General features: G+C 35.1%; 1 protein-coding gene across 6 annotated transcripts in view; it reads right to left on the reverse strand.

The window, feature by feature from the left end:
- Window positions 1-13,055, reverse strand: part of INPP4B (inositol polyphosphate-4-phosphatase type II B) — a 737,042-nt gene that overhangs the window by 344,273 nt on the left and 379,714 nt on the right. For all 6 annotated transcript variants that reach the window (XM_067035581.1, XM_059066760.2, XM_067035580.1 and 3 more), the window contains 2 exons: window positions 9,554-9,765; window positions 7,070-7,114 (listed from right to left, as the gene is read on the reverse strand). In XM_067035581.1, coding sequence (XP_066891682.1) covers window positions 7,070-7,114; window positions 9,554-9,650 — 142 coding nt within the window. In that variant the 5' untranslated portion in view covers window positions 9,651-9,765. The remainder of the gene's footprint in view (window positions 1-7,069; window positions 7,115-9,553; window positions 9,766-13,055) is intronic.

Here is a 13,055-nt window from a genome sequence, read left to right on the forward strand (position 1 = left end):
ACAAAATATCTTTATGCTTTCCAAAGGAAAGCATAACAAAGGAAATAAAAACTGTACCAAGTTGTGAGAACCATGATTAAAGACCCTCATGCCTAGTCTTCCAATCTTGTTATTTTGTACACAAACGCTGTTAACACAGTTAAATAAGGGTTATGTTGTACAAGTAGTTTGTTATCCTGCTTTGACAACTCTTATATTCCCCTGTTTGATGAAATATCCTTTTGAAAGATGATTTTTTAATGACTGAATAGTTTTGCATCTTAAGAATCTATGTTTCACTATAAAAATTAAACAACATGTGCTGATTGACTCTGAGTTGGGGATGAAATACAGTGGCTTAAACTTCCCCTTTATCTATCCTGACTTTGAAGCATTAGGAAAAAAAGTCAAGAAATGAGATGGGAAAACAGAAATCAGGAGAAATAACTATCTGAAAATGTATGACCACTTTACAGAGATAACTGCGATATATTTCTGCATTGCTTATTATTGATTGTTATCTGATATCATTTTCACTATATTACTAAGAAAATTATACCAGTTAATATAGATTTATTGATTTTAGAGAGAACTGAAAGAAAAAGTAAGGATCTGTTCAATAATTTGAACCTCAGATTAGTCTTATTTTATGTACTAATAAAACCTATAGGGGAGGAATTAGAAGATGCCATGGGAGTAGGGATATCACTGGCTCAGCCCATCTTCTATCCTACTATTGTCCTAATCTGACCTTGGCATTCCAGTAGCCCAGCAAATGGTCCTTCACTATTTGCCATGTCCCCTTTTACTACGAGCCCAGATCAGCTCATAGCTTGGTTTCATGCCTGGTCAAACCAGCAACCTGATTGACTATCCTTGAACCCCAGTATTTCCATTCTTAAGACCCTATTACCTACTGCACAAGCATCTACTATAGCCTGCTCCCTCCTGCTGGGAAAGTCAACTGGGTTTTTTTTTTTTTAATCTTTCTTTTAAATTGAAGTATAGTTAATTTACAATGTTGTGTTAGTTTCAGATGTACAGCAAAGTGATTCAGTTCTATATATCTATAACTATATCCATTCTTTTTCAAATTCTTTTCCATTATGGGTTACTATAAGATATTGAATATAGTTCCCCATGCTATACAGTAGGTCCTTACTATTTATCTATTTTATTTATATTAGTGCGTATATATTAATCCCAAATTCTGAATTTATCTCCCCCGCTTTGGTAACCATAAGTTTTTCGATGTTTGTGAGTCAATTTCTGTTTTGTAAATAAGTTCATTTGTATCATTTTTTAAGATTCCACATGTAAGTGATACATGACATTTGTCTTTGTCTGACTTACTTCACTTAATATGAATCTCTAGGTACATCCAAGTTGCTGCAAATGGCATTATTTCATTCTTTTTTATGCCTGAGTATATTCCACTGTATACATATATACCACATCTTCTTTATCCATTCGTCTGTCAATGGACATTTAGGTTGCTTCCATGTCTTGGCTATTGTAAGTAGTGCTGCGATGAATATTGGGGTACACGTGTCTTTTTGAATTAGAGTTTTCTCCAGATATATGCCCAGGAGTGGGATTGCAGGATCATATGGCAACTCTACTTTTAGTTTTTAAAGGAAACTCCATACTGTTCTCCATAGTGATTGCACCAATTTACATTCTCAGCAACAGTGTAGGATGGTTCCCTTTTCTCCACACCCTCGCCAGCATTTATTATTTGTAGACATTTTGATAATGGCCAATCTGACTGGTGTGAGGTGATACCTCATGGTAGTTTTGATTTGCATTTGTCTAATAATTAGCAATATTGAGCATCTTTTCCTGTGCCTGTTGGCCATCTGTATGTCTTCTGTGAAATGTCTACTCAGGTCTTCTGCCAATTTTTTGATTGGGTTGTTTGTTGGTTTTTTTTTTTGATATTAAGTTGAATGAGCTACTTGTATATTTTGGAAATTAATCCCTTGTCAGTCGCATCATTTGCAAATATTTTCTCCCATTCTGTAGGTTGTCTTCTTGTTCACCTGGATCTTACATTTAGTATGGATACTTTCCAAATCAGCATCTTCAACATGCATAAGTCCCTTTGGACAGAAAGAGGCCTTCCTTGACCCTCTATATTGAAAATAGTCTCTCTGAAATGCAAACTTTTTTGGATATTTGATTATATTAAGGAATTTTATCAACATTTTTAGGACTAATAAAGGTATTGTGGTTATGTTTTGAAAAAAAATTGAACAAAAACAAAAACAAAAATAGTCCTTCTGTTCCGCAAGTCAACTACCTCTCCCCCAGGCACGTTCTAGATAGTCACTCTGTTTCTGTCTACATAGAACTTAACACTACCTGAAATTACTTTATTTATAAGTTTTCTATGCTCCTAATACACTTTAGATGAGTGAATTACTTGCATTTGTCAAGGATTTCACTCCAGCCTCCATGTCCCTACATTCCTACCGTAATTGACACCGAGGCTGTTGACACGTATAAAATGTGTGTTTTGATATACCCTGTGTCTGGCTTCCAGTAGGTATCAGTCATCAACGTTTAAGTTATTTAAAGAATGTGACTTCACAGTTTCAAATAAAAAACACAAGAACCACATGTACACATACATGCCATTCCCTCCTGTGCATTAACATGCATTAGTGACTATCGCCTTGGATTTATGGTATGTGTGGTGTCCATATAAAAATATGAAAACATATTCTTCTAAGTATTCTATTGACTTTGGAGATAGTAAATGGAGGCATGACAATAAACATTATAAGCATCATCAGGGGACTAAACTTAAGAAATAGTTCATAGGAATTTCTTTTCTTTCAGATCTTTGTCAAATGACTCACCTCTATACATTTTCCACAGTGTTCAAGAAAGAAATGTTACCAGATTGTAAGAAATGATTCCTCTTCTTAAATGCTAGCTTTGTTGAAATGAAAACAATTTTATTAGACTGTAAACAAAATCTGTGTTCTTTTGGGTTTTTAATTATTTTTCTCTTTGTGAAAATAAAAAGGGTATCAAAGTACTCAAGTGAAACAATGAAAGACATGTGGAAGCAGAATTGTAGGTGTAAGGGTGAATTATAGAATTTAAATGCAGTCAACCACTAGAAATACAGTTGACAAGGGGCATGAGATACTCATTTTATCAGTACATGCTTATCTTGTACTATTTTTAGCTGATTAGCTTGCTCAATTGACTAAGCATTTCCTAACTCGTTTACTTAGATAAAGATGTAGCAGAGGTAATTCAGCAAGATATAATGATTTTATAGTGGCATATAGACAAGGCAGAGACAAATCCTTGATGGAATATAACACATACAAAGCAATATGACACCTACAAATTAGTGTGGCTGTTTTCCCAATTTAAAAAGTAAGGCCATTGAAACTCTCAATTTGTTTGAATACTTTGGAACAGAACTGATAATCAAATATAAAAAAAATAATTAGTTGGATGGAGAAACAACAAGGTCCTACTGTATAGCACAGAGAACTATATTCAATATCCTGAGATAAACCATAATGGAAAATAATATATAAAAAATGTATATATATGTATAACTGAATCACTTTGCCGTACAGCAGAAATTAACACAACATTGTAAATCAACTATACTTCAATTAAAAAAATCCCCCCCCCCCAAAGAATTTAGTTGGAAAATTAGGTGGCAAAAAGTCTCTTACCTTGTTTGTTCCATTTTTTCCTAGAGTTTTTTTTTTGTATTAAGATGCTTTGCTTTCTTTCTGATTAAATAAACATGCACATTCTTAAATGATGACAAAAATATTTAAGAAACTATTATTCTCTCATTTTTAATTACGAAGTGAAGTCAGCTATATAATAGGTGAAATCTTGAATAATTTGTGAGAGTTAAAAAAACTCAAAGGAAAAAAAGAGACAAAAATATACTGTAAAACCTACACAGGTTTAGCTGTAATCTCATTGAAAGAGTAGTTTTTTCAAAAAATTCTTCAAGAGATGGTACAGTTAAGGATCTTAAAGTGCTAAGAAACAACAAACAGTTTGGGAACTACATCTACAACGATCAAGAACACAGTTCCCTGAAGATTCTAAATAACTTTCTTTTGTTTACTCGTCAGGCATTTCCTGCCATATGATAAGATAAAATTGCCTGTTGTTAAGAATTCTACTATATTTTTTGAATAGATATGAAAAAAGAAAATTAAGGTTTGTTTTTTTAAATGGGAGGAATATTATTATGAATAAATTCCCAGAGCTGCTCATCTCTGAGATTATGATTCAAAGCCGGAAATGTAAGTGACGACAGCATTGTTCCCAAACTTGACTGTGCTTTCAAAAGAGTTAGTATAGTTAGCTCTTTGAACAAGATAAATAACTTTAATTGAAATAGAAGACAGGGGGAGGGGGAAGGGTAAGCTGTGACGAAGTGAGAGAGTGGCATGGACATATATACACTACCAAATGTAAAATAGATAGCTAGTGGGAAGCAGCTGCATAGCACAGGGAGATCAGCTGGGTGCTTTGTGACCACCTAGAGGGGTGAGATAGGGAGGGTGGGAGGGAGACTCAAGAGGGAGGGGATATGGGGATATATGTATACGTACGTATAGCTGATTCACTTTGTTATAAAGCAGAAACTAACACACCATTGTAAAGCAGTTATACTCCAATAAAGATGTTTAAAAAAAGAAAGAATAAATATAAGTATTAAAAAAAAGGAAAACGTATATATTAATTGTTTGGTGAGAGTTATGGGGTCTTTAAGGATCCCCAAAGGGCAATTTAACTGGGAAAATAAAAAAGAAAAAGAAGACAGGTATTTGGCCCAGTCATTCTGTCTCCATGTTTGACTAACAGCCTCCACTCCAATTGCTTCTGACTAGTTCAGATTTCCCCTCTTCTCAGGATGCAAGTAACAAAGCTTTATCTGTGTTTTGAAATACACCAAATTAGTCTTACAAATCTTCATTTTTCAGAAGTCCTGCTAAAAAGGTAAAAAATGAATTTCTTCTCTTAAAAATAAAAGATGAGTAAAGGCAGGCTCAAGTAGCAAGAGTCAAGGTGTCAGTGAGTCAAGAGGTGCCTAGGTCTTCTTTGCTACTTGGCTCCCTTCCTGAAAAATGAATTCTTTCTATATCTGACAACATCTGAGAACTCTCTAGAAAAATAAATAAATAAAGTATAGCTTTATCAGTGGTTGTCAGGGATTACAGGAGAGAGGGGGATGAATAGTTAGAAGTCAGAGAGCTTTTAGGACAGTGAAGATAATAAGTGTGATACTATAATTATGAATACATGTCTATACATTGTCCAAATCCATAGAACGTATCACACCAAGAATGAATACTAATGTAAACTATAGACTTAGGGTAATAATAACCTGTCACTGTAAGTTTATCAATTGTAACAACTGTACCACTCTGGCAGGGGATGTACTTTCTGTTCACATTTGATGTGAGCTTAAAACTGCTCTAAAAATAAAATCTATTAGAAAGAGAAAGAAAACAAAAAATTATGATTATTTCTTTTCATTAAGTTATGCTCCAAAATGTCATATTTTGAGCAAAGGATGTAAACTTGAAATCTATTTCATTATATAATGAAAAAGTATATTCCTAAAATAATTGGGACATCAAACAACTAAAAACTACTGCAGATAGTGGATGTATATATTTCAATTTTCCCATAACTTTATAAAATATGTATATCAATATTTAAAGATTTGGATACTAAAATGTATCTGGTGTCTGTATATGAAATTGAATACATGAATTTACAATTCTATAAAACTTCATACAAATAAAATGTAAAGATATTGGGGACCTTTTAAAATATTTCAGAACAGTGAGAGAGGGGGGAAAAAAAACCCTCTCTGAATAGTTCATAGGAACCATATTTTTACCCCCTTTAAATACCATTTTGCAGCTAATTCCCTAATAGCACTTTGTAGTCATATCTGATTCAAACACAAAGCAGCTCCCACTCACTAGCTAAGTAGTGGACCAGCCTCAGGGTACACATTTTTTTTAAAACCACTGATGTTTAAGCAAAAACAAATTGTATTGAAGTATAGTTGGTTTACAATATTGTAGGGGTTCACATTTTTAATAATTCACCCTTGACAAAGTTACAAATTTCTACATGTGCCAGATCTTTAAAGTTGCTTAAGCAAGTTAAAGCTTTGAATTAAAATTAAACTCTCAAAGTGAAGGATCTGTCCACAACATCAAGATGGAAGAGTAAGGGGATTGGGGCTTCCCTGGTGGCGCAGTGGTTAAGAATCCTCCTGCCAGTGCAGGGAACACAGGCTTGAGCCCTGGTCCAGAAAGATCCCACACGCTGCGGAGCAACTAAGCCCGTGCGCCACAACTACTGAGCCTGCGTTCTAGAGCCCACAAGCCACAACTACTGGAGCCTACACACCACAACTACTGAAGCCCATGTGCCTAGATCCCGTGCTCTGCAACAAGAGAAGCCACTGCAATGAGAAGCCCACACACTGCAATGAAGAGTAGCCCCCGTTCAACGCAACTAGAGAAAGCCCGTGCCCAGCAACAAAGACCCAATGCAGCCAATAATTAATTAATTAATTAATTAATTTTTAAAAAGAGTAAGGGAATATTTTTGAGTGAGTGAGACCGAAAGGGGATATGAACCTTGTAAGTGGCATAAAGGAGGATAAAGGAAAACTCTACATGAGCCCAGTCTCTAGCCCAAGGAGTAGATAATTAGACACATAGATTTTGAGAAATGTTGATTAGCAACAAAATCGGGTCACTGTATTAGAATGAGTTCTGGGCACCAGATTTGCAGAGAGCAGACCTGATTGAGAGGCACAAACCCACCACCACTGAGCCCTCAATCCTTGGGTCATGAGCTGACCTGCTCCACAGCTCAGATTCTTTACTAATAAATTGGGGAAAATAACACTTAACCTTATAGAATGAAACTTTTTCACAGAACGATATTCATGAAAGTTTATAAAATATATAATGATATAAGTAACGTATCTAAAGTTGTAAATTACATGTACAAGTGGCTTAATACATTTATAGCTATAAATAAATAAGATGGAATTTCTTACCAAGGATGAATTCCAGCTGAGGTTCATTTGGAGTCTTCTGAATACCTATGAATAATAGGAACAAATTCAGATTGAAGATAATTAACTCATTATGAAAATTATGTCAACATATATTACTTTCAGCCTGCCCAGTATGTATAAATGCATTACTTGGCAGAACAAATAAACTCAGTTAATTGTCCAGACATATAGATAAGGAGTCAGTTCTCAGGGCAGGACATAATATTTGTAGCAGAACCAGATATGACTACAGATTTGATTGATCTATTTAGCACCATGGCCATAAAAACTCAAAAACATTACTTTTGTAAGCCGCATGACAAATATAAAACATATTTTCAACTGTTTCTTTTGGATACATGTAGACAGAGATAGGACCTTCACAAAGGATGAGTGACCTCACCAAAGTCCTCTTTAACAGATTTCTCTTTTACGCCACTCCAACCTGGTGTTAATAGTAAATTATTAATTAAAGAGCTACCTCTGGTTAGGTTACTCAGGACATGATGATGGTGGTTTATTCAGCCAACTTACTGTTAGCTCAAATCAGCATTCTGTTAATGTTTCTATTCCTTTTTTGGCAATTAAAAGAAATCTATTAACATGGCTAAATGATTGAAGATGAAGTGGGAGGGAAAGTGAGTCTGAGAAAAAGGTAAGGAAATGGGAATGTCTAATGGTTAGAAGGTAGAAAGGTAAGGCTGGGGCAAGTGATAATGTCATAGGTGGACCCTCTAAGACCACACACGGTGCAGGGCTTCCTAAACAAGAGGGGCTGAGGACTGGGATGTCATTTGTAACCACTCATGGTGACTGAGAAATGTAAGAATATTGTAAAAATCTTTTCCTCATTTATTTTTACTGGTGCACCCATCAGATACAATTTACATTTATTAGCATTTGGTCATGAATATACTGTGTTAACTACAGACTGGCACTTGCCATCTGCCTCTACAAGGATGAAATCATGTGCTGCAGCTGCTGACCTTCAAAGGAGTTCAGGGTGGAGAGCAGAAATGAGGCACTCTGTGATCCGGGAAAAACTGGCAGAACCGGTCTTCAGATGGTTAGATATTTTCAGATGATGATTTTATGAGCCCAATTATTGCATCTCCTCATATCTAGAAAACCACTAAAACCCTTCATGGTGACGTCTGCTCCTGGTGACTAGCAGAAACCTTCTGCAAAAAATATGTGCTTGATTGCATGTACTCCCCCTTCACAAAAATCACATATATACTGACCTTCCCCCTACCTCTGTGAAGCTGTTTCTCAGAACTATCTGAAATGCTGTTCTCAGGCTATACTCCTCATTTTGTTCCAAATAAAACTTAACTCACAACTCTCAAATTGTGCTTTTTTTTTCAGTCGACAACTGTTAGAACCACCTCTTAGTATAAAAATCATCCATTTTTAATTTACAGAGTTCACAGTTTTATGCAGAGTAACCATTTATTTTTATTTCCTGCTGACATTTAACATTGCTATGGTTAACAATTTTAGACTTTCCAAGAGAGGTTAAAGTGACAATCATTAGGTAGCTCTTTGTTAATTTCAAATACTGTGGGTTTTTTTAAAGGTTATTAACAATCTGCTGTAAGCTCTGACAATCAAATTTCTCAAAAAAACTCATCCAAGCAGTACCATTTCCTAAAGATTGTGTGTGTGTGTGTGTGTGTGTGTGTGTGGTACAGGGGCCTCTCACTGTTGTGGCCTCACCCGTTGTGGAGCACAGGCTCTGGACACACAGGCTCAGCAGCCATGGCTCATGGGCCCAGCCGCTCCGTGGCACGTGGGATCTTCCCGGGGCACGAACCCATATCCCCTGCATAGGCAGCAGGACTCTCAACCACTGTACCACCAGGGAAGCCCCTCAAGATTATTTTTATAATATAAATGAAATGAGAAGCTAGGCATATGTTTGCCAGGGTTAAATAACTGGGCAACAAGAATCTTCTGAAAAGAAAAAGACACAATTTATGCTAAACAATCAAACCCAAACTCTAAGATGTCAAGCATGAGAGAAAACGTACAATTCTTCCAATGATTTTAATTACTTAAGTAGCACAAAGACCAGTGTTAATGTTCAACTGCAAATTTTGGCCAAATAGCAAAGCTTGCCCTATTTATGTGACTTAGTGCTCTCAGGTATGGCAGCGACAGGCTAAGCATCTAGTGTAACTATTGTGCCCGAATGCTTTCAACTGAAATGTCTTGGGTTTTAAAGAGAAAATTTCTATCTTCCAAAAAATAATTCCACATGAGATTATAAAAATGTTTAATAGAAAGTGTACTTAAAAAGTATTTATTAATGTTTTAATACACATTCAAGAATGATGATTCTATTTGCTATTGAACCATTTCATAGACGATCATCTACCTCACCCAAGATAGAAGATGAGAGGCATGTCATAGATTCAGAACACTGAAACAAACAGTGCAAAGGAAGAGAGTTACTTAATTTGGGGGTGCATGCATACTCACTTGTGAACTGAAAGTCCCCAGTATCATTTGCCTGGGGTGCGGGCAGAAAGTTCTGGCCTTCTTCTGATGCTCCTTCCTCTTTGATTTCCATGATCATCCTTCACAGTTCTTTAAATCTTCCAAATATTTGTGCCCAAATGTCACTGCCAATGATTCCTGATTTAATATAGATGTATCTTCACACTAAAGTCCTGAAATCCCACTCTGAAATTCTGCATTTAGGAAACAGCAACAGCAAAAATCTCAGTTACTTCAGAGTTCAGTATAAAGCTAAGAATTAAAGGTATGTAGAGCCTACAGCTACCTTCATATAAACTTCTTTCCTGCCTATCCCACTTTTACTTTCAGAAACAATCCACCCAGTTAATGTACCATAAACTCTGGGTTAAACGGGTAATCTCTATGCAATCACTTTATAGTCATATGAGGGACTTCTAAATTCTGAAAGGTATATTTTTTCTCTTCTAGTGCATTTTGTAAAATAGCAGAGAGCTATATGTACCTAATTTAGCAGCAAGAGCAGATAGCATCCTGTACAGGCATTAGCATGTTTTGCTAAGGCGAATCTTGCTATCATTCCTTCCATTAGAACTGCCCTCTATGCTAATTTCTCCATCCACCCTTGTTAGAACATTGTTCATGAGCACATAAAGATAATTTGGCATGATGCTGTTCTTCCAAGGTGAGCCAAGAGGTTGTTCAGGGGAGTTTCCAAACTCATCATTATCCATAAAGTCTCTTGCTGCTCTGTCTGACAAAGGTTTAATTGTTTAATGATTGGGGTATATGGGGAAAAGAATGAATAATAACTCTAAAAAGCTAACGCTCCAAGGGAAATGAAAATAACAGCAAAATGATGAAAATTAGCATGGGGAAAGAAGCCTCCAAGAATTTAATACCCTGTTGCACAGACAGCTTCAAATAGTATCAAATTCATTTTGATATTTAGTATGTTATGCATGACCAAGAACGATTAGGAAAAAAATCAATGTTGTTTTAAATCAAGTTACCAGCTGGATTAAAATGTATAAAAATCTTTAAATGTCTACCCAATGCTGTTTAATGAGATAGCAGCAGTAGAGTTTGGTTTGGAATACTGATTTGGTTTCCAGCTCCACAAGTCCACAAACACACTCTTTGTTGTTCTTAACAAAAGCAGCTTCATTTATAATTCAGCTCTAGTTTTTAAATAGCATCTAGCAAAAATTAAATCCACAAAGCATCTTGAATCTTTAGAAATGATTACAATAAGGTTGCAGATAAATACACATTAGCTTCTAAGGATACAACTAGGAATACTTGCTGGGGTAAAGGGACATAGAACTATGAATAAGACCAAAACCATCAATTTGATAATTATATTTTATTTATCTTTTTATTGAGTTATAATTGATGTACATTATTATATAAGTCACAGGTGTACAATATTGTGATTCACAATTTTTAAAGTTATAGTGCATTTATAGTTACTATAAAATATTGGCTATATTCCCTATGAGGAACAATATACCCTTGTAGCTTATTTTACACATAATAATTTGTATCTCTTAATCCCCTACCACTATATTGGAAATAAAAGCAAAAATAAACAAATGGGACGTAATTAAATGTAAAAGCTTTTGCACAGCAAAGGAAACCATTGACAAAATGAAAAGACAACATACTGAGTGGGAGAAAAATATTTGCAAATGATCAATAAGGGGTTAGAATAGAATTTGATGTTGAATAGAATTCAACATCAAAAAACAAACAACCTAGACACAGACGGCTGAATGGATACAAAAACAAGAGCCATATATAAGCTGTCTATAAGACACCAACTTCAGACCTAGGGACAGATACAGACTGAAAGTTGAGGAGATGGAAAAAGATATTCCATGCAAATGGAAAACAAAAGAAAGCTGGAGTAGCAATTCTCATATCAGACAAAATAGTCTTTAAAGTAAAGACTATTACAAGAGACAAAAAGGACACTACATAATGGTCAAGAGATCAATACAAGAAGAAGATATAACAATTGTAAATATTTATGCACCCAACATAGGAGCACCTCAACACATAAGGCAAATGCTAACAGCCATAAAAGGAAATTGACCGTAACACAATCACAGTAGGGGTATTTAACACCCCACTTTCACTTTCACCAATGGACAGATCATACAAAATGAAAATAAATAAGGAAACACAAGCCTTAAATGTTACATTAAAAAAGGACTTAATTGATATTTACAGGACATTCCATCCCAAAACAACAGAATACACATTCTTCTCAAGTGCTCATGGAACATTCTCCAAGACAGATCATATCTTGGGTCACAAATCAAGCATTGATAAATTTAAGAAAATTAAAATCGTATCAATGCTCTTTTCCGACCACAAAGCTATGAGACTAGATATCAATTACAGGAAAGAATCCATAAAAAATACACACACATGGAGGCTAAACAATACACTACTTAATAACCAAGAGATCACTGAAGAAATCAAAGAGGAAATCAAAAACTATGTAGAAACAAATGACAATGAAAACACGATGACCAAAAACCTATAGGACGCAGCAAAAGCAGTTCTAAGAGGGAAGTTTATAGCAATACAATCCTACCTCAAGAAACAAGAAAAATCTCAAATAAACAACCTAACCTTACACCTAAAGCAATTAGAGAAAGAAGAACAAAATACCACCAGGTTAGCAGAAGGAAATAAATCATAAAGATCAGATCAGAAATAAATGGAAAAAAAAATGAAGGAAATAATAGCAAAGATCAATAAAACTAAAAGCTGGTTCTTTGAGAAGATAAACAAAATTGATAAACGATTTGCGAGACTCATCAAGAAAAATAGAGAGAAGACTCAAATCAACAGAATTAGAAATCAAAAAGGAGAAGTAACTGACACTGCAGAAATACAAAGAATCATGAGAGATTACTACAAGCAACTCTTTGCCAATAAAAAGGAAACCTGGAAGAAATGGACAAATTCTTAGAAAAGCACAACTTTCTGAGACTGAAACAGGAAGAAATAGAAAATATAAACAGAACAATCACAAACACTGAAACTATGATTTAAAATCTTCCAACAAACAAAAGCCCAGGACCAGACGGCTTCATAGGGGAATTCTATCAAATATTTAGAGAAGAGCTAACACCCATCCTTCTCAAACTCTTCCAAAATGTAGCAGAGGGAGGAACATTCCCAAACTCATTCTACGAGGCCAACATCACCATGACACCAAAAACAGACAGATGTCACAAGGAAAGAAACCTACAGGTCAATGTCCCTGATGAACATATATGCAAAAATCGTCAACAAAATACTGGCAAACAGAATCCAACAGCGCATTAAAAAGATCATATACCATGATCAAGTGGGGTTTATCCCAGTAATGCAAGGATTCTTCAATATACATAAATCAATCAATGTGATATACCATATTAAAAAACTGAAAAATATAAACCATATGATGATCTCAATAGATTCAGAAAAAGCTTGTGACAAAATTCAA

The sequence above is a fragment of the Kogia breviceps genome, chromosome 6, assembly GCF_026419965.1.
Source record: "Kogia breviceps isolate mKogBre1 chromosome 6, mKogBre1 haplotype 1, whole genome shotgun sequence".
NCBI lineage: Eukaryota > Metazoa > Chordata > Mammalia > Artiodactyla > Physeteridae > Kogia > Kogia breviceps.